This window comes from Pinus tabuliformis, chromosome X (assembly GCF_031772625.1).
Source record: "Pinus tabuliformis cultivar Carrire ecotype Pingquan chromosome X, CPIR1, whole genome shotgun sequence".
Lineage (NCBI taxonomy): Eukaryota > Viridiplantae > Streptophyta > Pinopsida > Pinales > Pinaceae > Pinus > Pinus tabuliformis.
Window position 1 is genome coordinate 901,827,692 of NC_142308.1, and position 27,712 is coordinate 901,855,403.

A 27,712-nucleotide genomic window follows, 5' to 3' on the forward strand; every position below is an offset into this window, starting at 1 on the left:
CTAAGCTGCTGCGAGATTTTTCCTGGAGGCCAAGCTCTAAACGGAACTCGTCCGTGAAATTGTAAATGGGCACAAGGTTTACGAGGCTTTTTCTGGAGTGAAGGGTTTCCAGTGGTTTTAAATGAAGATTTAAGCGAGGCAGAGCTGCCAATTGGGGAAATCTGCAGGCTTACAGTATGTGCAGTGGATAAAATGAAGAACAAGAGCGAAAAAAGAGGAAGATATGACAAATACCTGGTTCAAACAGCGCCGAGAGTGGACGAGCTGGAGCGAAGGTAGGCTATGAAGCCGAATTTGCAGGCCGCGGCAGCTCAGCTGGACGTTTTTAGCTTTGGGAATGCAGAGAGTAACAAGGAAGAACCAGTACTTAACCAACGGGTCAATAGAAATGAAAAAACAACGGTCATTCGCGTGCTTTTATGAAAAAATAGCTATTTGGCTCTTTTGGCGTTTTTCTCGAATGACGTCAGCATGATGGCCTTGGCGGGTCCCGGGTACGGACGGGTGATGTGGCAGCTGACATAGTTGGCAGGGTGGGGAGAGGTGAGGGATGAGGTGGCGGGAAGCATGGTACAGCAACGGGGTGCAGGAAGGTGACGCGTGGTGAAACGTGGCGCTGATGTCATGCAGGCGAGGGCAGTATCCGGGTTTTGTCGCACCGCTTTAGCGCCTGGGTGGTTTGGGAGGAGGGGGCTCTGCCACAGCCGAGGAGGTGACGCGTGGCGGGAGTACGACGGGAAAACTGCCGATCTCCCGGACGCTAACCCTCGGCATGTCGGGGCATGAAAACACCCGCCCACCGTAGATCTTGGGCGTGCCAGATCTGACGGCTGGCGGAACAGATGAGATGCCGGAGGGATAAGGGACGGGGCCCGCGGCGCATTTAATTAATTTATTATATGGCGGGGGTTTAAACATTAGGAAAGTGGGTTTACGGGGTTGTAAGCGAGCGGGGTAGATATTTACAGGCAAAACTTTAGGATAAGGGAGGGTTATGGGTGCTGTAGGGTTAGGGTTAAGGAGGAATGGTTATTAGTCTTACCAGATGTCAGACTAACTCCAATTAGGACGCGGATGGGTTAGTAGGAGCCCCAGACGGACTACTGCCTCTCGGACTTAGAAAATATGGCTATAGTGCCAAGGGGGGGGGGGGGTTATTTAATATTTTTGGGATTTTATATAGCTTTTTGCATAGTAGGGGATAGGGAAATGATTTAGGGAGCTAAATAATAGAGTTAGAGGTTAATATGAGTTTATGAGGTGAAAGTAGAGCGGAAGACTAAGTTTGAGAAGGAAAACTTAGAGATAGGGGTAAATGAGAGTGAGAAGTGATTTTACACAAGAAATGTGGCTTCTTTTCATTGAAGAAAGCCAACATTTACCTTGATGTTTCACAGAAATGAAGTAAGACTAGGACTTATTGGGTAGATCCCAAGGTCCCTTAGGGGGATGTTAGTGAGAGACTTTTTAGGGAGAGTGAAGGGAAATTAGACATGCTTCCAGGATTCTGCCATCAAAACACTGCTTTGCTACCTCTGCCACTGATGAGATGAGCTTTCTTTGTCAAGGCCAAGGCTGAAGATGATCTTGCTTCTGCAACCCCAGGCTACCTACCCAACCTAATACACCTAACATTTTTGTTACTTCAGGAAGGGTGCACTTAGACTTGCAAACCCTGATTGCTTCTTTCTTTTTAACTGCCCTCCGATCTAAAAACTACCCTTATTGCTTCCAAGGACCTAGATTAAGCAGTTGGGTGCCTTCATTCTCTACCTAGCTACTAATTTGCCAAGCTTAAACTGTTTGGACATATTTTCCTTCTCTATATTCTAAAACACGAAATTGAAACCTAGGGAAACCAAGATTAGGCTATTTGGAGTTCCCTTAACAGAAAATTCTTCAAAAATGGTTAACTCATCAAAATTTGGAATACAGTAGTGGCATTTAGAGTGGCACACTTTCATGGTCTCTTTTTTGACCTCTTTGTGGAAATATGGAGCATTGCAGCATGCAAAGTATGACATATTTGGCATGTAAAACTGTCAATCATGAAAGATGAACACCTGTTGCAACAGGAGGCTAACAGAGTGGTTTGCACATTTACACACTCACAAGAATCGAAATAGATTATTTATATTAACAAAAGGTAATAAAAACAAATTCGAAAAACATTGAACCCACATGTCGAGGAAACTGGTTGATCTATCATAACTAGAATTCAAGAGCACTACGCTAACATAAAACATAATTGTTCCAAAACTTCTGTGTTAGTCAACCATTCCAATAAAGCCAAACATCACCCTAGCTAAAATTGATCACTATCACCATAGAAAATTTAGGGAGGCCATCAAAATTGGAAAGTGCCCTAATAACCTTAATAGAGATGAAGAGTGGAAAATAAGTGAGAACTGGATTCCCACTTTAAAATCCAAATATCTCTCTGTCCAACCCCCTTTCCAGAGGACACCATCTTAATATTTTGAATTAATTTCTATATTCCTTCGAATACATTAATAATAAAAATAAAAAAATTAATATATTGCTTCCAATATATTAATATTTTAAATTTACATTATCTTAATATCACTTTATATACATCATAATTACCTTACATTAATAAATAACTTATACATAATGTTTGTAGTGACCAATCCAAGGGTCTAGATTAGACTAAATTTAATGTCAACCAAGGTAGGTAAACTTAGAGGCACGTGTCTAAAGTTTATAGACCTAAAAGGATCTCATCTATCTAAATAAGTGTCTATTGTGACAGGCTACAACACTCTTTTACAAGAGATTGAAATATGTTTCCTTTCACAATTTAAACACTTATATCATCTAATTTAATTAACTGTTCTAAAAACAGAGTGTTACTCGTCTGAGTTCTCAATCCTCTTACAAGGACATAATTCACAAAAACTCTTTCAAGACAACACACTAAGCATACCAAAGATCAAATTCATACTAAGCATACCAAAGATCAAATTTGTGGAAACAAAGTCCATAGAAATATCTTGAAATTCAATGTTCAATTAAACCTTTTACAAAGTCTGATTCAATAATTTTGCAATTGAATTTCCAAGGTACTACTACGAATCATAAAATAACAATCGCAAGAACTTCTAATCAAACTGATCAACTCACAAGCAATGAAATAACATCAAACGCTATTCAGATCTAAAGACTAAATCCTATGAAATAGAAACGAAAGTGTACCAATCTTCACGTAGGGCCCTTCCACGTTTTGATGGCACACTTAGAAAAATTCAGATGATAAGAACGCTAAGTCATAAACACCATATGAAATTCTGCCTTTTGATTAAGTTCTGAGAATCGATTAAATTCAAAACAGAGTTCTGGAATACGCTTACAGTCTCAAGTCTGCTCTTGTCTAATCTCCTTTCCTTACCAGCGTTCCTCTTATTTATTAAAATTTACAACCAAATGTACATTCATTATCACTTCAGATGTTTCTGCTTTTACAATAAAAAAGGCTATTTTCATTTTTCCTAATCCTAACTGATTTCTAAAACAAAATGAAATCAGTTTAGGTAACTTCAGATTTTTGCTGCTTTTACAACCAAAAAGGCTGGGTTTGACCAGCATTGACCATGTATTCAGGAGCTCCAAATTCGATGCTAAATAGATTTTCCACCATGTATGTACATCCTAGATCACATCCTTATCTTCTGTTCCGATTTTCCTGCCATGCCATGTGTCACAACATAAACCAATTACAGGAAGTCATGACATCACGTAATTTTGTTGAAAATTTCTAATTTTTTAACATAAAAATCCATAAATTAAATTTAATGTAAAATAACAATTATAATGCTTCATTAATCAATTTCAATGGACTATGAGGGGTTTATGGAAGAAAATGATAGATAAATGATGGATTTTTAGAAGAAAAGAATGGCAATAAAATAGTACCAACATCTTCCCCAAACTCAATGATTTAGCATGCCCTAATGCTAATCTTGATGTGCTCCCTTTATATTCTGTTCCTGCTTATGCCTCTACCGCTTGTAGCAATACATCTATATTCTTCTGAACTTGGAACTCATGTTTCATATTCTTATATTTTTCTTTGAGAACTTTTTTCTGAGTGTACCATTTTGTCGCCCATTTGCACGTTTCAGTTTGATCAGTCCTAAGTTCTTTGATTTTCCTCTTCAGTTTCTCATTTTTCTGCTGAATCTTCTTTCTCTGAGCTCTCAACATTTCATTTTCCTTCTTTATGACCTTCTCCAACATGTTTGCTTCCATCAATTCCTCTTTTAGCTCTTCAATCTGTTTCTCTAACCTTCTCTGTTTCTTGTTTGTAGGTGCTGGCTCTTTCCTTTCTCCCTTGTTACTCTCAATTTCCATTTCTGCTTCCTGTTCTGGCTGTGAATTAGTACTGCTTTCAATTTCCATTGGTGCATTTGCATTCGGCTCTGGTTGATCATCTTGTGTTTGATTCCTTTTTATTCTCCTTGATCTTCTCTTATAAGTAGTGAAGATTTTATATTTTTCAATTTTCTTGGCAGTTTCTTGCCTCATCCTTCTTGTCCTTACACCATTGCTGGGTTGAGGAACATTGCTTGACTTACGCTCAGGGATTTCCTCATCAATATCAATCATAAAATCTTTGTGTTCTTGCTGTTCCTATTCATCTTCTCTAATTTTAATTTGATTGTCAATCAAAAACTCTTTCCATGTTTTTCCTCTCCTCTGCAACTCAAATTCAATTAGAATTTTGATCAACCCAAAATGATACAAACTCCTATCTTCATTACCTTTTTGTTTCTGAATGGTATTTGACATTTTAGTCAAACTCTGTAAGAGAAAATAGGGTAGACTGATGGTGCATTGACCTTTTAAGTGCAACAAAAGTTTTATGTGATATAGGTATACTATACTGTAACGTCCTTCACATGTAACAAATTTCTGAATAATGTATACCATTTCGTCCCAAGGGTGAATTAGCCAACTTCTGGGAACACCCTTTTTCCAATTGACAGAGGAAACCCTTGACCTAGACATAAACTGAGTCCATGATTTTTCCCTAAATTGTTTGGTTTTGAAATACTTTTCCCCTTCTGGACTGATTCCCAATGTTTGTGCTATGGTATCCTTTGAAATTCTAAAATAGGAATTCCCTATTAAAGCTTTCTCTCCATTGAAGGAAAATGCAAATTGCTTCGTAACTTCTTCATTGTTTCCATTAAATTTCTCTAGAAAAGGTAACTAGTGTTTTTCCCTTAAAATCGTGACACAGTCTTCATGATATTGTGAACTATCAAATTTTTTGGGCTTTGCTCTATTGGTCATTTTGTTAAAAATCTCTGTTCTAACCCCTTTTTTTATGCTCAAAAATTCAATCAGGGTTTTTAACTTGTTACCTCTTTTCCTGCATTCCATGGAGCTGACCTGGTAGCGTCCTCGATTCTCTGAGTTTACTTCTTCAATTGCTTGAGCTGACCTAGTTAACGTCCTCAAATTCTGGGCAGAAGTAAAAAACTCGGGATAAGCCTATCTGCTATATGTTCTCCCTTTATAGCACCTACTATCTCGGCCCTCTTTAAGAAACTCAGAGTCTGAATACTAACGCCGTAACTAACTTTATGAACTCAGAGTTTTATAAAATGAAAACTCAACAACCGACCTTCATCCAATTGCTATGATGATAATGCAGAGTCAGAAGGCGCATTCAAATCATGAATACAGAGGAGCAATACTGATTTGCAGAAGCATAATCATGATAACACAATATGCAATTCATGTGATGATAACGGATATATTTCATAAGCAGACTTGGGTCAAAAGATTGTTTTATAACTCCAGCAGTCGAAATGAATGAAATCATTTGAGGACAGACGGTTTAACACTTGTCTTTCCATTGAACGGACTTGTACATTGAGTATCCACTACTTGTTGGTACTTGATTGCCAGAAGGCCGATTTAAAAATGATGAGTTGATGACAAGGTTTGAAGAGCGGTGTATGAAAAGGTTTGAAGAGCGTAGTAGGAATAAAAATAGGCTAAGGTGTGATAGGAAATGATAAGCAGAGTGATAATGAGGTGAGTATTTAGGAATATGACAAAGGTTATGGGGATAAGGATTTTTGAAATTGATAACAAGCAATAATAATTATCATTTTTAACACTAAAATAATTTAAGAATTTTAAATGTTAAAAATGAAAATTTCAACAATACATTACACTTGTTGGTTGACAAAATGCTGATTTGGCGTGCACAGGTATGACTGATCTTCATTGTCTAAAATAGGTCCCTTTGAAATGAAATTGAATATAACAGGTCCCTTTAAAATCTGAAGAACTCTGAAGAACCATGTTTGTGAAGCTTCTTTTATCCTTGGTGTTGATGTAGCCTTGATTATAATTCTGATGATAAGCAACCTTTGAAAACTTTGTTGAAGTAGCCTGATGTATCTTGAATGCAGTCTTTAACAGGTCCCTCTGATATTGGTGATGTTGACATAGCCTTCTGAACAGGTCCCACTGCATATTGGTAATGTTGACATAGTCTTCTGAACAGGTCCCACTGCATATTACTTGAACAGGTCCCTCTGATTAGAACAAAAACAACTCTTTTATTGAAATATTGAATTACTGAAACAAATTCCTTGAAGATTTAAATGAGGAGATGAGATAGGGAAAAACCACTATTTCTTCTCCCCCACTAAGTCTTTGACTTGTCCTCAAGTCATTATTGAATTTCTGAAAAATAGTAAACAAGTAGAACAAGGAATTCTTACTAGCCAAATGATTGGTTTTCTAGTAAGAATTCGGGTTTAGAGTGTGCCAGAGTCTGGTTTTCACAACAAAAGGAGGGAGAAGAGAAGCAAAAGGAACAGAACAAATAGGCAGAGATTCCCAATAACTCAGCAGAGGTTTCAATCCATGAGAACCAACATGAGGACAAGAGAAATAATCAAGGATCAGGTGGAACAAAGCAAACTCATGTTTTAGAGAGATCAGATTCTAATAAAGAAGTCCCAAACACTTTAAGAAATAATAAGTTGGCAATTGTTTCAAATTACCCATCACTTGGGGTTTGGCAAAAAGTCCAAAAGAAAAAAGGCAAAAAAGAAAAAACGAGTGTATCTAGCCAAATGTAATTTTAATTTTAATTTTTGTAGCCTGGCTACTGTGAGTGCTTAATGCACTTACTCTGGACCCTTGGGACAATACTTGAATGCAATTGTGCATCTGCTCAATGTAACTTTTTGTTTTTAATAATAGAAAGTTATGATTTTTCCTCAGTAAACAAAATTCTTAAATTTTAATAAATTCTATATTATTATTAAATTTTAATACATTTCTAACCTTACCTTTTATGTCTTTCTAGGTTTTGGCCGTCTATCCTAGAGTTTTCTTGGTTGGATCTACCTTCACACTCCTCCTTTACTCATATTCACACACACACACACACACACACACACACACACACACACACACACACACACACACACACACACACACACACACACACACACACACACACACACACACACACACACACACACACCTTTTGGTTTGATTAGCCTTTCATATCATTTTTTCATCTTGATGATGAACCACATAAGTCGGTTTGAAACATTGAGGAAAACAAGTACTAATGCGATGGATCCGTAAACCAATTTTCAACAAGAAACTAGTCACAAAAGTCTCAGATCTGAAATATCAAACCCTCTGAGTTTGGTTCTCAAAAATTTTATACAAAAACTAACACAATTGCTTGCTACTTTCGAGCAGTTCTTGCTAGGAATAAATAAGGCAATTTCTTTTAGTTATAGTGGTTAGGAGTTTCAAAACTTATCCAAAAACATAAACTAATTCAACTACTTTATGTTAATCACCCTACTTCAACCTGATTCCAAGCCTCGTGGGATGGATGGCTTGAAGTGGTTTGAGATAAAATAGGAAGTTTAAGCTGGTAAATAAAAAGTAAATGACAGTAATGAAAAGTAAATAATTACAATAGGAAAAACACATTGCTGCTAATAGAAAATTCAACGTCAATGGTTTCCTTTCTTGAAAATGATTTTGGTTGCGGAGAATGATTCTAGTATGGTTGTACAAATGGTACAAACTTTAATGACGTAGAGAAAATACTTTAGGGTGGGTTCCATCTAGGAGATCTATTCATCTTTGTGATTATTAACAAAAAATATTGCAACCATTCTTTTCACAATTGAAACTGTAAAATGGTGTCCCATTTGATACCTACAAACTCATAACCAACAACTGGATCCAATCGCTATAATTATAATGATTAAATGAAATAAGAATGGATGGAAATGGATGAGACCTGTGATTTTTTAAGGACAATGGTGATAAAGAGGTGATTAAGATTGAAAAATCTAGCCCTCATCAACTACAAGGATAAACATTCAAGTTCTCATTATCATTGGTGACTCTGCCATTCTTTTGAGACACCTCATCAATGGCTTTCTTCCATTCGACATCAAAATTGAAGATATTGTCAAAAATATCTATCATATATTTGGAAGCTTTCACTCTAGATCATTTGTTCATGTCCATAGGCATAAAAACAAGAAGGAAGACCTTCTCGCAAATGAGGGGACCCATCTAACAAAAGGAAACCTTAAAGTGGATTGGGTTTTAAGCTTAACCCTAATTCCTTAAACCTTCTTTCAAACCATGTTTTTAAGTACTTGTTTTTAGTTGGTCTTTTTTGGAGGATATACAAGCTAGCATTTTTAGAACACTGTAACACCCATGTGCCTACTCTAGGGCATAATTTTCGATCACAATTTAGAATTTTATTGCTTACTACAATGTTGATTAGTTTGGACCAACAAGAAACACTTGTAAAGATTGTAAAGATGTGCTCCCAACACAAATTTTATGAAATATAAATATATTTTCAGTTTGAGTTAAAAAAATATTTAAAATAATTAGTTAATTATATGAGACTACAATAACGACGTCTAACTAATAGGAAAAATGGGCCTTTTCTGGGCATTTTTTCCATTTGATTTTCCAAAATCACGTAGATATTTAAAAATATCATAAGTTTAAGTTGTTTAATTTGGAATGTTCAAGTTCCTTAGGGTTTTCTAGGGTGTGTTGGTAGATTAGTGTCAAGTTCATTGGGATCCTATTGAGTATATTAGTAGTTTGATACACCGATGATTTCATTGATGTCTTTGTTGCTTACTCAGTGTTGGTAGTCTAGTTTGCTTGCTGACTACTAGATGTGCAACCTAGTAACCTATCTTTAAAGGAATTTTCCCTATAGGTACTCGTCCAAAAGAGAATGTTTTTTTTTTGGTTAGATATCCCTCTCAAAGATATTTCCAATGGTATATGGAACTTAGTATAACTCCCAAGGAAGAAGAAGAAACATGCATTTTGAGTCAAGCAGTCCAGACACTGTTCCAAATGTGCAAGGTTCCATAGGCATGTAGGCCCCTCATCGAATTAGTGTAAAAAATTAAAAAACAAGCTCAGGAGGAAGCACTAATAATAAACGAGCAGTGAATTAACAAGTCGTCGGTCACAACGCTTGGTTGTAAGGGGCTTGGCAGTGAGTACCCATGAGTCTATTAGACTACCTGGCTTAAATGTTTTGCACAAAAAAAAAATGATCAACGAAGAGGTGATGATCACACATGTAAATTCAATGGAAATTTTGACGTGGATTCCATAATGGAGCATACATGACTTAAGCAATGATGTGGTAGTCTCAGGATAGTGACTTGCGACATTGGTTTTCGACACTTTTGGGTGCCCAAGTGGACATTTAGTGTGTGACATGTGGTAGGTTATTGACATGACACATGGTGGGTGATTGGCAGGATGTGTGGAAAGGTGTGAGGTGGAAATTTCTAATTGTTCCATAGAGCATCGATGTGACAAACTTAGATGTCTCGAGATTCGCACTAGGAGGTGGTTTTGTAATTCTTTGCAGTGGTAAACAATTTCAACCTTTCAAATAATTTTGAATTTGATTTGAATAAGTATGGAAGAAAGATTTTGCAGGTCCCTCATTAGATCGCCTGGTCTAAAAAGTGTTGCAGACATCAACGAGTGGAAAGTGGTGAAGTGAAAAATGAGAGAGTTTCCCATCATTGACAACAAACAAGAAAGTGAAGACTTTGTCCATTGGACGACCTAGTCTAAAAGGTGTTATGAACATTGAAGAGTAGTGAGCAATGAAATGGAAAATGGGAGAGTTTCCCATCATCGACAGTAAATGGGAAAGTGAAGACTCCATCTACCAGACCACTCAGTTGGAGGGTACTGTAGCATGGAGTGCCACGACGGATGAATTAAGTACACATGGATGCCATGTGATGATTTAAGAGTGACGTGTTTTGGGGTGGACCTTGCCGAAAATATAATGGTTTCGCTCCACACTCAGAGCATATTAGAACTCTTTTCAACTGGGGAAAAATCATTCTAATTGGCCCATAAACTTAGAGAGTAGTATCACCTTTTCACCCATGGGGTGGGTGTTAAACCCTAGAAAAGTTACTTGAGTGAAATCTCTTCTAGACCAAGATCAACGTTCGATGTTGATTTAGGGTTGAAATTAGAAAAGGTCTGAAATGAACAAATTTGTGAGGATATAATCTATAAATAGAAATAGAATGACATGAGAAGTGGGTGTTCTCATGCAAATTTCCTCATGAGACTGTTGTAGACGCACATAATAGAAGAATTTGATGCTAAATTAAAAGAGAAAGTTGTGTTGCTATCAATAAATATATGTGAATGGCAAATATAGTAGGTTTGACTAGAGCAGGAAAAGGTGTGTAGTGAATAGTGTAGAAATTATGATGTAGATTCGAAACTGCTCGTGAAATTTAATAAATCACAAGACTCAAAGCTACTCTACTGCTCTGCGAAATTCAATTCACAATCTAGAATACAAATCATAGACATGCAAAAGGAAACATCACACATACACAAAAATTTATCTAGGGGAAACGAATTTCTCAAAACCCCTTCCTATCTATATTTCATTAATCAAAGAATAGAGATGAATACATGTTGAAAATGCAACAATAAAATCTCATTTTGACTTTTCCTTAGTCAAACTAAAGAAAATTTGAATTTCTATTTCAGTGGAAATCTCGAAGCTAGTTAACCGAGGTGACATGGCATTTGTCACTTGGTTAAATTAGTTAATTCAAGTTGGGGAAGCTTGAGTTCAATTTAGTATGATTGATTGCTAATTTGTAGCAATCTATTTTAGTTAATTTGAGTTATTGTTAGTTAAACTAGTTCTAACTGTCAGAAGAACTAGTGGAGGTCAAGTTGTGGAAGTGGAACTTCAACCACACTCAGTGATCAACTAGTTAACTGATCAATCAATCCAAAATAATTGTTACATGTAGAGAATTTGAGTTACCTAGTTGAGATGGAGATTCCAAGGTAGTGTACTATCATTTGTAGCATATTCCAATGTGTACAGGTGGTGCATGCAGTTAGAGGAAGGACCTAGAGGAATTGCACAATTCAATAGTGGGAAATTCCTAAATAATATGTGCTAATTTCCTGGAGGAACAACACAAAAAATAAGAGCTCAGAGGGTTTGAAAATTGGCTGAGTGTTGGCCAGAGTTAGTTAGTTAGGCAGGGGGATAGACTATACACTTGTAGGATGTGCTCAGACTTGAGCAAGCATATGTATTACATCTCTATTCTTTGATTAATGCAATACAGATAGGAAGGGGTTTTGAGAGGTTGCTTTCCCCTAGATAAATATTTGTGCATGTGTTATGTTTCATTTTGCATGTTTATGATTTATGTTCTATATGGTGAATTAACTTCCGCAGATCAATAGAGAAACTTTGAGTCTTCTGATTTAGTAAATTTCATGAGAAGTTTCGAATCTACATATTAATTTCTACAATACATATGCTTGCTCAAGCCTGAGCACAACCTGCAAGTGTATATTCTATCTCTCTGCCTGACTGACTGAATCTGGCCAACGCTTAGCCAATTTTCAAGCCCTCCAATCTCTTATTTCCTTGTGACTTTCCTTGAGGAAATAATCCCCCATTATTAAGGAAATTCCCTTAGTTGGATTGCATAATTCCTCTAGGTCCTTCCTCTTATTGCATGCACCACTTGTACACATGGGAATAGTCTACAACTAATAATACACTACCTTGGAATCTCCATCTCAATTGGGTAACTCAAATTCTATGCATGCATAAATTATTTTGGGTTGATTGATTAGTTAACTAGTTGATCACTGAGTGTGGTTGAAGTTACTTTTCCACAACTTGACCTCCACTAGTTCCTCTAATAGTTAGAACTATTTTAACTGACCATAACTTAATTTTACTAAAATAGATTGCTACAAATTAACAATGAATCATCCCGAACTAAACTCAAGCTTCCCCAACTCGAATTTCCTGAGTTAACTGAGTGACAAGTGCCATGTCACCTCAATTAACTACCTCCAAAATTTCTGCTAAAATGGAAATTCGAATTTTCTCTAGTTTAACCAAGGCAAAGTCAAACTAAGATTTTCTTGCTACATTTTCAACACTCCCTCTCAACAAGAAAGGAATTATAAACCACCACTATCTTGCACTTATGGAAGTCGAACTTCCCTCTTGACAAGGCCTTTGTCAAAATATCAACATCTTGTTCCTACGTTGGAATGTACTGCAACAACATTATCTGCCTCTACACACAATCCGGTAAATGGTGATACCAGATATCTATATGCTTGGATCGATCATGAAAAAAAATATTTCCAGATAGCTTGATGCAATTTTGATTAACACAACAGATCACAACTGGATCCATTATCTTACCAAACAATCCAACAATTATCTTTCTCATCCAGATCATCTCACATGTTGCTTGACTAGCAACCATGTACTGTGCTTCTGTTGAGTTGAGTGCCACATATATTTTCTTCTTGTTGTACCAAGAAACTATCGTGGAACCAACACTAAAAATTCCACTTGATTTACTCTTTTGTTCTGATGGACTCCTCGCCTAATCTGCAGTTGTGATTTCACTCCCTTATCCGTCTGTACCATATTCCAAACTGGGTAGTGCCTTTGAGGTACTATAAAACATGCTTAGCTTCCCTCCAAAATAGTTTTTTTGGCCTAACCATAGCATGGCTCAACGGGTTGACTGCATAGCACATATCTATTCATGTGTTCACAAGATACATTAGTGAACCCATCAACTGCCGGTAAATAGTAGCATCCACTTCCTAACTTGAAGTGGCATCCTCTTTCCTCCATTTGGTCGCTAGAGATGTCTCCATGGGTTTTCATCTGTCCATGTGGAACCTCTGAAGTATCTTGTTGGCATAATTTCCCTAGGAGATAAACAGTTCCACATCACCTTGCCATACTTCCAATCTGAGGAAGTAGTGCATGAGACCCATGTCCTTAATTTCAAAATCTCTTGCAAGGTCCTCCTAGCAAGATCTAATCAACTTCATCGCCAGTCAAAATCAAGTCATCAACATATAAGATAATAATCAACTATTTAACTTCTACCAAGAGGTTTGCATCTGCTTCACTTTTGGTGAAGCCCAAATTGGTGAGTTAGCTATCGATCCCTGTGTACCAAGCATGAGGTGCTTACTTGAGAGCGTACAATACTTGCTTGAGTCTGCACACATGAGACTCTTGATTAAAAGTCTCAAAGCCTTCTGGTTTCTCGATATACACCTCCTCCTCAATAAATCCATTGAGGAATGTTGTTTTCACATCCATCTGGTGGATATTCCAACCCATCAGTGTAGCTAGAGCAAGGATTGATCTGATGCATGAGTACATTGCTACAGGAGCAAAGTTCTCCTCATAGTTAATCCCTTCAACCTGAGAGCACCCCTTGGCCAAAATTATGGCCTTGTACTTTTCTATGCTTCCATTTGTTGCATTCTTTACTTTAAAGATCCATCTCAAACCCACAACTAATTTGTATGTTGGTCTTGGGACCACTTCCCAAACACTGTTATTTATAATGGATTTGTACTCCTCCACCATTGCATCAACCCATACAAGTTTCTCTACTACTTCCTCGAAAGAGGATGGCTAAGTCTCTTCAAGCTCAATCATTAGAGCCATGTAGCTAGTGTACTAATATGGTGACCTTCTTTGCCTGCGTTGATTTGAAGGAGCATGCACATTATCCTTCGCATCATGCACAATTCTCTCAGCTTCCTTGGTCCTTTTCCTACCTTCTCTGAATGGTTCTGCTTGAGTGGATGTCTCTACTTTCTTCTCTTGAATTTGCAGCTGCTCCACAACTTCTTAAGGTTCATCATTTGGAACTAAAATCTCCTCTTCTGGTGGGATCTGAAGCTCCCTCTCAAGAGAGCACGGCATGGTGATGTCTTCATCAAATTTTACATCCCTTTGCACAACTGTCATTCTCAGGGATGGAAAGTACACTTGGTAGTTATGGGGAGTTCCTGTGTAATCATGCCAAGAATCTGATGAGGACTCCTGTTCTACAAATAGACTGCTATGTGCATGCCTCAACCCACAATTGCATAGGTAGGCCCTATTCATGCAACATACCCTTGCTGCTCCCATAATGCTGTAGTTCTTCCTCTCAACCACCCCATTTTGCTGTGGGTTGTGGGGTGCTGTCAACTCTCAACGAATGCCTTCTTTTTCACATAAGTTTTTAAATTCATTCAACACGTACTCACCTCCATTATCGCTCCTAAGAGCCTTCACCTTCTTTCTTGTTTCTTTCTCAACCAGCGCCTTGAACTCTACAAACTTGGACAATGTATCATCCTTCTTCCTCATGAAGAGGATCCAACACTTCCATGAGAAGTCATCAATAAAAATGACGAAATATTTATGCCTGGTAGTGGAGGTTGTCGAAAAAGGTCCACAAACATTAGAGTGGATCCTTTCAAGGATTACATGTGCTTTGTTGTCTCGATCATGGATTTTGGTTTTTTTTGTACTTCCCCAAGGTACACCATTTGCATTTATCCTGCTACTCTAGTGCTTGTATGGGGAGGCCTTTGGTTATCTACTACATAATATTCAAAGAGCCATGATGCAAATGGCCAAGTCTTCTATGCCAAAGTTAACCAACATCTTGACTCTACACCTTCTTTGCCTTTGTGCTCAATGTGGCACGATTCTCCACATCTAACTTGTACATGTTCTTCACAGAAACCCTGATCTGCTTTACCTGTCTCGTGGCTATATGTCTAAGGAATTCCTTTCCTTTGCTGAAGATCACATCATAACCACGATCTTCCGAAAATTCAATGGAGATGAGTTTTTTCTTTAGACTTGGAACAAACATCACATCCTTGAGTCTGAGAGGGGAGCCGACTCCCTTTGAAAGATGATTGTACCAATCCCGATTGTGCTATACCTTCCATCATCTCCCATCTCAATGTGCATCTAGAGATACTTCTCCTCCAAATCACTGAAAAATTCTCCATTCCCTCAGCCCTATCATATGGAATGAGGCACTTGAGTCCAAGTACCACATGCTACCCATCACTATATTGGCCATGCATGCAATGAGGGTAAAGTCAATCTTAAATTGTGAAGCCAAGGCTTCACCTGCTGCTCCTCCTAAGGTCTTATTTCTTGTCTTCATATGTGGACACTTCGTGGCATAATGTCCGAATTCATGACTGTGAAAGCACTTGATATTGGAAAAGTCATTCTTCTTTCCCCCTTGACTATATTCTAGTTTGGATTGGGATTTCTTCCCTTTTCCCTTCTTTTCCATTCCATCCAAGACACAATTTTCTTCATCTTTGCTCTTGGATGAAGTACCGTCCTTGGTATTCTTCCTTATTTCCTCCTGTACTAAATTAGACCATAGGCATTCCTAATTTGGTAGTTTCTCCCTCCCATTCATTGAATCTTGGTAGTTGTGCCAACTCTTGGGAAGGCCTAGAAGGGCTAGGCTTACCAAATCATCTTCTGCAATAGTAACACCAACTTGACCAAGTTCATCATGACATTGTGTGAACCTGCTCAGGTATTGTGGAATAGTCTCGTTCTTCTGCATCTTGATATTTTGAAGTTTATCCTTAAGCACCAGCTTCCTGTGGTCACTACTATTCTGGAACAAATATTTCAGTGCTTGCCACATTGCATACGAAGTCTCTTTCCCATGGATATTTTAGACAATGTGGTCTTGTACTCCCTCCAATATGATTCTACTCACCTTGGCTACACACTTCTTCCATTCTGCTAGATCCTGCATATCAGCTACTGGTGGTTTCAGGATGTCATTATCGATAAATTCCTTCAATCCATTATCTTCCAGCATTGCCTCCATGTGGTCCTTCCAAGAAACATAATTCGAGCTTCCCTTAAGGGCATACTCGAGTCTTAGTTCGTAGAAAGCCATCCTTCTAAACCTGAAGAATTGATCCTACAAATTCGATCCTCCCACAATAACAACTTCAAAATTTCTGCTCTACTGTGAATCCTGCTCTGATACCATGTAGAAATTATGATGTAGATTCGAAACTGCTCATGAAATTTACTAAATCACAAGACTCGAAGCTACTCTACTGCTCTGTGGAATTCAATTCACAATCTAGAACACAAATCATAGACATGCAAAAGGAAACATCACACATGCACATATATTTATCTAGGGGAAAGAAACTGCTCAAAACCCCTTCCTATCTATATTGCATTAATCAGAGAATAGAGATGAATACATATGATTTCTCAAGCCTGAGCACAACCTGCAAGTGTATAGTCTCTCTTTGTCTGACTGACTAAATCTGGCCAACACTTAGCCAATTTTCAAGCCCTCCAAGCTCCTATTTCCTTGCGTTGTTCCTTGAGGAAATTAGCCCCTATTATTTAGGAAATTCCCTCAATTGGATTGCACAATTCCTCTAGGTCCTTCCTCTGACTACATGCACCACCTGTACACATGGGAATAGTCTACAACTGATAGTACACTGCCTTGGAATCTCCATCTCAACTGGGTAACTCGAATTCTCTGCATGCATCAATTATTTTGGGTTGATTGATCAGTTAACTGGTTGATCACTGAGTGTGGTTGAAGTTACACTTCCACAACTTGACCTCCACTAGTTCCTCTAATAGTTAGAACTAGTTTAATTGATCATAACTCAATTTAACTGAAATAGATTGCTACAAATTAGCAATCAATCATATTGAACCGAACTCAAGATTCCCCAACTCAAATTAAATGAGTTAAATAAGTGACAAGTTCCATGTCACCTTAGTTAACTACCTCCAAGATTTCTGCAGAAATGGAAATTCAAATTTTCTCGAGTTTGACAAAGGCAAAGTCAAACTGAGATTTTCTTGCTACATTTTTGACAAAGAGTGTACAAGTGCAACTTTGACATGTTTTGGAACAGTTGCACAAATAAGTAAACATAGATATGAAGAGAGTATGACTGAATGGCTATAAATATGAGATGGGGTATGGACAAAGGTTGAGAGTGTAGATTGGTAGTGAACTGAAGATGCAATACAAAACAAAGGAAGCATATTTGAATAGATGAGAAATATAAAAGAGAAAAGATCAATGAAAGGAAGAAGATCTACGAAATAACATTAATGTATGTGATATTTTAATTAAACATACTTAGATATGAATTTGAAAATGAATGAAGAACGGATCTATGTGGATGGAGTAGGTTGGTGCTTGCAGATCAAGGGATTGGAGTCTCCTTCAGGTTGGTGCCTATAAATAATGGGAGTTGGTGGTTGCAACAAGTTGGTGCTTGCAAATTTTAGGAGGTTGGTGTCTCCTATAGGTAATGTAAATTGAAGTTCATGCTTACATTTACATTATAATTAAAACAATATTTGTTGTTTTCTCCCATATGGGTTTCTACATAAATATCTAGCATTTAATATATTATGAGAATTGTGCATCCTTATGTAATTGAATGTGTTTCATTAGTTAAATAATTTTTTAAAATTATGTAATATTGATTCACCCCCACCCCTCTCAATATTATCTTGATTCCCAACAAGTGTTATCCGAGTGAGTTCCTTCAGGAACAATTTAATAACTAGAAGGTAGACCTGAAAGGAATTAATGGACAGTTAGGATGGATTCTTCTCAAACAAAGCACCTATCTTTGATGGGACAAATTATGCATTTTGAAAGATAATGATGTAAGCTTATTTAATGCCTCTTGACATTGGTGTATGGAAATATGTTGAAGTTGGATGCACAATTCCAAGAACTCCTCCAACAAATCTAGATGAAAGAAGGGTCTGCTCAAACAAGGCAAAGGAAATAAATGCAATCATGTTTGGTGTTAATCAATCTAAACATTTCAAGCTAATGAATTGTAAAATGGCAAGAATATTTGGGTTAAGCTCTAAAGCAACTATGAGGGAGATGCTAAGGTAAATAAAGCTAAACTTCAACAAATAGAATGAGATCTCAAGCCTAAAGATGAATGAAGATGAAAATATTGCAAAATTATGTCCTAAAGTTGGTATTATACTTAACACCATTAGAGGTCTTAATGAAAAGCTTGATGAAGAAGTTGTTGTTGAGAAAGTATTGAAATCTCTTCCCATGATATTCAATGCCGAGATTTTTTTCCATTGAGGGTATGAAGGACATGGACTCACTAACAATGGAAGAACTACATAGAATTCTTATAACATATGAAATGAGGATTCAAAAAGAGAGGTCAAAATCAAAGGAGTTTGCCTTCAAAGTCTCAAAGAAAGATAAATAACGTCAATATTGCTCCAATCATGAGTTATATCCAAAGGTAGCCCAATTTGTGAGGAAGAAAAAAAGGGGACCTGGCAAATATAAAGGTAAGTTGCCTCTTAAATGTTTTGGTTGTCATAGAATTGGCCACTTTTCTTCTCAATGTATATACTATAAAGCTGAAAATAAATAAAAGGAAAGAGATGAAAAGAGTAGAGGTAGATCCCATAAATATAAGAAGGGAGAATCTCAGAGAGAAAAGAGCTTCTACTCCAAAGAAGACATTGGCTCATTAGATGACAAGGATTAAACTACATATGATGAAGAGAAAAATGAATGCATGCTTATGGCCATAGAGGCTGAATACAATTACAAATATAATTCAGATACTAAGGAACAAGTTGAAGGAGTAGTTAATCTTGAAGAAGAATTGATTAGTGCTTTAGATACACCACGAAAGACTAGAAGGAATAGTGGACAATTGAATGAACAATTGTTGAATGTATAAAAAAGTAAATCATTATTATGATGAAGAATCCATTAATCTTCAAAATAATTAGTTAGAAGAACAAAAAAAAACTAAATAAATCCTCCTAAAGTAGCTAAAGGATAGGCAAAAGAGTCATGAAAGATTAAAGGATGAGAATGTATCCCTAAAAAATGAGTTATCCAAGAAGCATGAAAAGGGAGATCTAAATTCATATGGATAAACCATCATCTCTTAGAAAACACAACTTGAAGAGGTAAAGATAAAAGAAGAGATCCTTACAAATTATCTGACGAATGGGAGAAGAACTATGAAAAATTAGAAGTAGAGGTTGTTTCTCTAAGAAAATATCTAGAGAGAAAGGAGGCTAAAATGGATATGAACCTCAAATTTTCTAAAGGATTTGAAACATTATGCAAAACCTCCGAAATTCAAAGCTATCCAACAATCAAAGCAGGTATGGGTTATAGAGAGCCCCATGAGATCTCAAAAGGTGAGTCAAGCACAGAGTCCCTAGAAAATGAATAATCCATATGCTATGCAATTGCACTCAAATCAAGATCTAGTGAGGTAAAATAAGGAATTGAAAAAAGGAAGAATCATAAAATAAATGATCCCATCAGATCTAAGAATGATCCTCAAGGAATATCAAAGAATCACCAAGATAAGAAGAAAAGGTTTTGCAGAACCACTCCTCCACAAAGGGAGTACACCTTCAAGTAACTAAATCTCTTTTACGAATACCATTACTCATGTCATAATTTTGGTCATAAGGCTGTAAATTGTAGAGCCCATAAATTTATTAGAAATGAAAATGTTAGATCTAGTCAATTTTCAAATTCTAGATCTAGAAATTCCTACACTAGTAAGAAAAATGCATTTTCTCCCCTCTTGGATGAAATTGAATGCTATAATTGTAATAATTTTGGGCACAAAGCAAGTCAATGTAGAAGTAGATTCATCAATCCTCCAAGGCAATAATTCCCTAAGAAATTTCAATAATAAGAAAGCACAAAGTGGTGGAAAAAAAATAGGAAAATTTTGAAGAATGTGGATTCACATTATATGCCCACAACCAAGAAATGAAATGTTATATTGACAATGGGTGATAAAAAGCACATGATGAGGAAAAGAGTACATTTATCTATTTAAAGGAAGATAAATGAGGAAGTTTCACATTTAGTAATAATGCACTAGAAAAGATAAAAGGAAAAGTGAATATCAACCTCAGTGAAAAGAATAAGTCTCAAAACGTTTCATATGTTGATGGTTTGAAGCACAATCTATTAAGTGTAAGTCAAATGGGCGACCAAGGTTATGATGTCACATTTGGCTCTAAAGATAGTGAAATAAGGAAATTAAGTTTGGTAAAGTGAAAACGAAAGAAATTACAACTCCCAATAATGTATATACCTTTGATGGAACCAAAGACAAATGTTGCATGGGAAAAATGGATGAAACCTCATTATGGCATAGAATAACGGGACATATAAATTTTGACAACTTGGTAAAAATCAGTAAGACAAAAGAAGTAAGAGGCATGCTAAATTTATTAAAGCCAGATGATTCCATATGCAAATGATGCCAGTTTGGGAAGCAGTCAAAGGTCCACTTCAAGACAAAAGAACATTCATTGTCTATACCATTGGAGCTAGTTCATACAAATATATGTTGTTCTACAAGAAAACAAACCTTAAGATGAGATAGGTACTTCATCCTTTTTATTGATGACTATACAAGGGAAACATGGATCATGCTACTTAAAGAAAAATAAGAAGCTCTTAGTAAGTTCAAGGTATTCAAATCTCAAGTTGAAAACGAAATGGACTTGAGGAGAATTTTTTTGAGAACTAACAGAGGAGGAGAATTTACCTCTAATGAGTTAGAGGAATTTAGTTACAAGAAAAAAATTAAAAGACAATATTCAATAGCCAGAACCCCCCAACGAAATGGAGTAGTTGAAATAAAGAACAAATCAATACAATAGATGGAAAGAGCTATGATGGATGAAGCAAAGGTTCCAAACACCTTTTGGGGAGAAGAAACTCAAACAACTTTATACTTATCAAATATAGTTAAACTAAGATAAAATAGTGATAAGACCCCCTATGAGTTGTGGAAAGGAACACCAACTTTAGTCAAGCATCTAACAATCTTTGGAAGTAAGTGCTATATAAAGGGGAACGAGGACAATGAGGGAAAATTTGACTCTAGAGTTGATGAAGGAATCTTTCTTGATTAATCATTAGGATGAAAAGGCTACAAGTGTTAAAACAAAAGACTAAGAAAGAAAGTGGAATGTATTTAAGGGTAGATGAAGCATTGCCACAAACAACAAAGTCTCAACAAAATGAAAAATTAGATGAGATGGAAAGTGTCTATCAAGAATACGAAGAACAAGAAGAGCAAGATGATGAAGAAGAAGAAATGGCATATCAACAACACAAAACTCCATATAGGCATGTGAAAAAATTCCATCCTCAAATTCAAATACTTGGAAATAAAGAATTGGGAGTTCAGATTAGAAGAAAAATTATTGACACCCCAAACATGTAAATTTGACACTGTTGTCCCAAGTAGAACACAATTTTTTTGACAAAGCTAGTGAAGATAAGTATCAGGTTAAGGCTATGAATGAGGAACTAGATAAGATAAATGAAAATAACATTTGGGAACTGGTACGTAGGCCAAAAGGAAAAAAAATCATTGGCACCAAGTGGGTCTTTATAAACAAGTTGAATGAAGATGGACAAGTAGTGAGAAATAAAGCCAAATTGGTTTGCAAAGGGTATGCACTAGTAGAATGCATTGATTTTGAAGAGACCTTTGCTCCTATAGCTAGAATAGAGGCAATATGAATGTTTTTAGCATTTTCAAGTCACAAAAAATTCAAGGTATATCAAATGGATGTCTAGTCATCTTTTCTAAATGGTGATATAGGTTAGAAAGTGTACGCTAAGTAGCTAGAGGGATTCTAGTTCTCAAAAGATACAAATGAGGTATGCATAATAAAGAAATAACTCTATAGATTAAAGAAAGGTCAAAGAGCCTGGTATTCAAGGCTTGATAGATATCTACAATAGTAAGGATTTAGAAGGGGCACAATAGACAATAATATTATATTAAAAATAATAATGAGAATCTTCTCATCATGGTTGTGTATTGGGATGATATCATATTTGGAAGTGATGTGGATAAAATGGGTCAACATATTTTAGAAGACATGTAGAAGGAATTTGAGATGTATATGTTGGGAGAATTGTCATTTTTTCTTGGCTTACAAGTTGCTCAATCATACAAATGTATTTTTGTGATAGCCCTTTTTGCTAGTCCCTCTTGTAAATATTGCTATGAATTACAATCCATGTAAATAATGTGGAAACATAACACATTGATTGGTAGAGGAAGTGGACACAGATTCAAAGGACTAAGGAGGAAGAGCTGCTTGTAAACCTAGGACACTATATTTATTTCACCATCTATATCCCTGATGGATTTATGGCACTGCTAGTGCATCACTGAATTTAGGGAGTGGGCTTGAGTGAAGGATGAGCACGCTGTCTCAGTTCTCGAAGAGATGTGGGTGTGGTCAACATGCATGATGTATGAGAGGATAAGTCCAAGAGAGACAAGGGTGGAAGAGGAGAGTGATTCAAAGAGGATGCATCATTTTTCCAAGAGAATAGACTACGAAGTAGACAAGCAAGAGATAGCTCATTGGAAAAATAATGCAGAGCATAAATCGACAATTGATCTGAATATGCTAGGAAGAGACAACTTGTGAAATCCTGTGTTCTACTTTGGGAATGGTATTCCCTATGTTTGATGAGCCCTATGAGTGTGTCTGTGAATTTATTTGCTAGAGATAGTTCAATGGAGTTGTGACACATAGGTGCTAGCTGCGGTTGATAAAACAATTAAGTGCTTGTCTAGAGAGTTGATAAAACACCTAAATAATGGCTTACCTTAGGGATGAAAAACTACTAGGATACTAGTTGGGTTGATAAACTACTTGATAAGCTAAGGAACCTAGGAATTTGTTGAAAGGCAGGATAAACCCTTGAGTGGCTAGCCTTGGGGTTGATAAATCACTTAGGTACTTGATCATTAAGTTGATAAAGCTCTTGGAAGTGGACTCTTTACTTTTGCAGTAACTAATCCAGTTGATAAACATCCATTTATACATATATGGTCCTTCTTGTATATCTAAGCTAAAATTCCCTAAGCCTTAGCATAACCCTTGTGGTTGATGTTTTATCAAGCAGGGAGTCACTGTGGTGTTATAGCTGGGGGGTTGTTGAGAAATCAGCTAAGATATGAACTTTGATTCTTACCATCTATTGATTGGGTGTTGGTGAGAGTAATCTTGAGAAATTACATGCTCAGACTCTGAATCTGGCTCAGGGGTGGTCAACTACAATAAATATTGCAATTTAGCTAGCATATGTGGTGGGTGGAGAGTTGAAGTACCTCCCTTAGTTACCAGTCATTAAGTTATACAGATAATTATATCTACTTGTATTTCTGTTGCATTATGAATGTTGAATTTTATTGTTATGGGTTATAATAATGAATGTACTTGCATTGCTTATGGAGGAATGATGATATTCATGGTTGGCAGTTAAGTTACATGTGTGACTGCTTTCATGGTTTGGAAGGGATTTACAATGCCCTTGTGACTATTGATAAACTCTTGAATGCATCATCACATGCCTAATATGTATGATTACTTGCTTAGATAGATGCATAGTGTGTGTGTGATTTTATTGATGATATGCATGAATAACATGGATAACGGTGATGTGTGTACTATTAGAACTTCTACGGTCAATGTGTGTGAGGCACACTGTATTAGTGAATATAGAAATGCTTATTGTGAGGATGAAGATAGTTTATGTCTTTGTTATGGCTATGTTTAACACCTAAGGTGTTACTGTGAGACTGGGGGATGGATTTATCCATGTTATACTAATGTACAAAGCAATATTGGTCATCTAGAACAAACCTAGATCATGTTATCTCTGGATCTACCAAGCACCAAGAGGGATCAAATCTCTTTTCACTTTAAAAGATGTTTGTATCTCAAGAGATTTGATCCCTCTCCACGTTTGGTAGATCCACAGATAAAATGGATCTAGGCCGGTTTTAAATATAATATAATTCATAGTTTTAATTTCATGTCTCAAATGTACTTAATTATTAAGTATTAGTGCTTTTTTTTCTAGATATTGTTTTTATAAGTTAATATAAATGATAATATATTAATAGTAATAAAAATTCATTCTTATCTTAAATTTAATTGGATGAATGACTTTTTGGCTAGAATCTGGTAATACAATTTCTAGCAAGATTGTGATTGTTGTTGTTTAAATTACACTTTTGAATGCATAAATGGATTCTACAGTGGAAAAACCCAACACTTGATCTTTGCAAATTAAACAACTTAAAAATATGATTTTTAAAAATTTGTACTACATTTTGAATAAAATTGACAAAAAAATGCTTCGAATTAACTTAATTCATAATCCTGATAAAAAGAATGTTAAACCTTTAATTATTAATCTATTTATAAATTATTGTTTAGTTATTGATTTATAATTTTTGAATTTCACTTATAAAGTGAGATGTACATTTTCTTATAGATTATTTACTATAATTATTGTTAAAGTGTTTAATAGGTCTCTCATATACAAATATTTGCATATATATATATATATATATATATATATATATATATATATATATATATATATAGATATGGTTATCTTTTATATTAATTATTTTAATGGACCACACACATAATTTGTATAATAATTTATTACTATGTTAAACTTTGATGGCCAAATTTAACTACCCTACATTAATATTAGTTATTTTTTTTATAAATCTTGATCGATTTTTAAAATATTGTTAAAAGACGAATTTTGCAATTCCTATTAAATTAAATATTATATATAAATATATGTTGAGTCTATAACTTACTAAATCATTCATTTATAGTTGCTGGATTTGATCGTCACTTAAAGTAGCTTTTAAGAAAAGTGTTATGGCCCATGGTTTGGTTATAGATGGTTTTGTACTTTATATTTATTTAATCTATTAGTTTCTTCCCATGGTTTTGTTAGAACCCATTTTATTGTACTTTATATTTATCCAATTTTCTTTTATAAATTAAGATGACAGAGATAGATCATTGTCACTAAAATTAATATTAGTTATTTTTTATCACTAAAATTAATAGTAGTTATTTTTTATCAATCTTAATTGATTTTAAAAAGTTAGAGACGAAATGGTCTTTTTCACTACCATTTTTCTAGTTAATTTTAATCAAAATCCTACATAGTTTTTTAAAAACTTGAGTTTAAATTGATTAATTTACACATTTCACGACCATTTTTCTTGTTAATTTTAATCAAAATTAGACATAGACTTTTAAAAATTTGAGTTTAAATTGATTAATTTGCATAATTCGAGTGCCTTATAGGTTTTTCATGGTGCTGATTCAAAAATATATTTCAAACAACAAAAAATCTTTTCATCTATAAGTTAGACTATGTCTTTTAAAAATATTATTAAAATATGATTTTTTTAATCCTATTAAATTAAATATTATATATAAATATAAGTTGAGAAACATGTTATCACATGGTTTGGTTATAGCTTATGGTTTTGTATCTTATATTTATTTAATCTATTAGCTTCTTCCCATGGTTTTGTTAGAGTCCATGGTTTTAATTAGACTATGTCTTTTAAAAATATTATTAAAATATGATTTTTTTAATTCCTATTAAATTAAATATTATACATAAATATAAGTTGAGAAAAGTGTTATCACATGGTTTGGTTATAGCTTATGGTTTTGTACTTTTTATTTATTTAATCTATTATCTTCTTCCCATGATTTTGTTAGAGTCCATGGTTTTAATTTTTGTTTGTTGATTTTTCTTTTATAAATTAAGATGAGCAAGATAGATCATTGCCAGGTGAAATTATTTCAATTCGTATACATTTTACATTTCATATTTATATATGTTTTAATTTGAATATTAATTAAAACATACCAAATTGACATTTTTTTTTCTATATAAAATTTTCCCAACTTTAAAATGTTGACAAAATTTCTTACATTACACCTACACATCTCCCCTATACTCAGGTGTAAAGTGCCTCTTAGCTCAATGACTTTGTGAGTCATCAGAGTCCTTGAGACTCCATGTCTGGTTGTCATTGAATGACAGGCTTGCACTCGAGATGGATAAACTTGGTTAATACTTGCAAAGGGTCAAAGCCTTGGAGGCTGAAGAATGTCTATCTATTGGTAAACACATTTATATCTTAGGGGACAGAGGTGTGCCTCTACGGGATGGAAGACTGGGTGTCGCTAGTAAAAAATCTATGAGTTGACAGAGTGCGGAATGGGAAAATTCCGTTACTTGTCGCGTATATTCACATCGTGTTATGCCAAGGTTGAAAAGATAATTCAAGAAGAAGTGGGCATGGTTGATGGAGGGTGCGGGATGGGAAAATTCTCATCATCTACCGCAACATTTTCTGTCGCACTGCGGAGGAAGAATGAGGGTGTCACCTCCCATACGAATAGAGGTGTTGTTGATAGGGGGTGGGACAAAAGGTACTTCCCCATTTTTGAATGGAAAGTGATGCTTTGCATGGAGATTCGAGACCTAGTGGGGCCCAAGACTTGAGTTGATGTGGAATTAAAGACATGTAGCATAGGAATTGTGAAACCACTTGGTTCGTGGTTTCCATATGGTGTTGATGTGGTGATTCATGAGGATGGAATGCCACGTCATCATGGAAATCAGAACCTTGGAGGAAACTTGGTGGTGCCATTCTCAAGTAGGCCACAGACTTAACAAAACTTGTGGAGTAAATAGAAGTCAAGTAACAAAAGTTATTCCATTATCTAACAAAGATATTCCCAATGCACTACAGGAATATTTAATAGAGTAACTCAAAGGGATGACGTGGTGGTGCTGTGACACAGGGAGCGCAACGATGGACCTTAAGTGAGGTGGTAGTACTGCATGGTTAATTCTTTGTTGATGTGGCAAGGTAAAGGGGTCCAACCTTCAATTGGGCATAACGTTTGATCCATGTAGCAAATTGGGGACAAATTTATATCTTTTTTGTGTAAAGGTTCACCTTTTCATTATGCCATCAATAATTTACAACTAATTTGTCCTTGCATTATTGATCTGCCCAATGGGAAACCAAACCAATAACACAAGTTTAGAGTCTTGAGATTACTGAGGTTTTTCTTTACAAGAGAATCTGACATGACAAAGACTATGTTATAGGTGTGCGGAGGATAGGCACGCAGGCCTTCACTCATGATGAATTTGTTGTTATCTTGGAAACTGCTATCAAAATTGAAGTTGTTGTTACCTTGGAGGTTGTTGTTTCCTTGGAAATTGTTGTTGCCTTGGAGGTTGTTGTTTCCTTGGAAACTGTTGTTACCTTGGAGGTTGTTGTTTCCTTGGAAACTATTGTTGCCTTGGAGGTTGTTGTTTCCTTGGAA

General features: G+C 35.7%; 1 protein-coding gene across 1 annotated transcript in view; it reads left to right on the plus strand.

Moving 5' to 3' along the window:
* Positions 1-282: 282 nt before the first annotated feature.
* The window catches only part of LOC149142598 (histone H1-like), a 153,447-nt gene continuing 126,017 nt past the window's right edge, over positions 283-27,712 (plus strand). The window contains exon 1 of the mRNA XM_089451523.1: positions 283-363. Coding sequence (XP_089307649.1) covers positions 283-363 — 81 coding nt within the window. The remainder of the gene's footprint in view (positions 364-27,712) is intronic.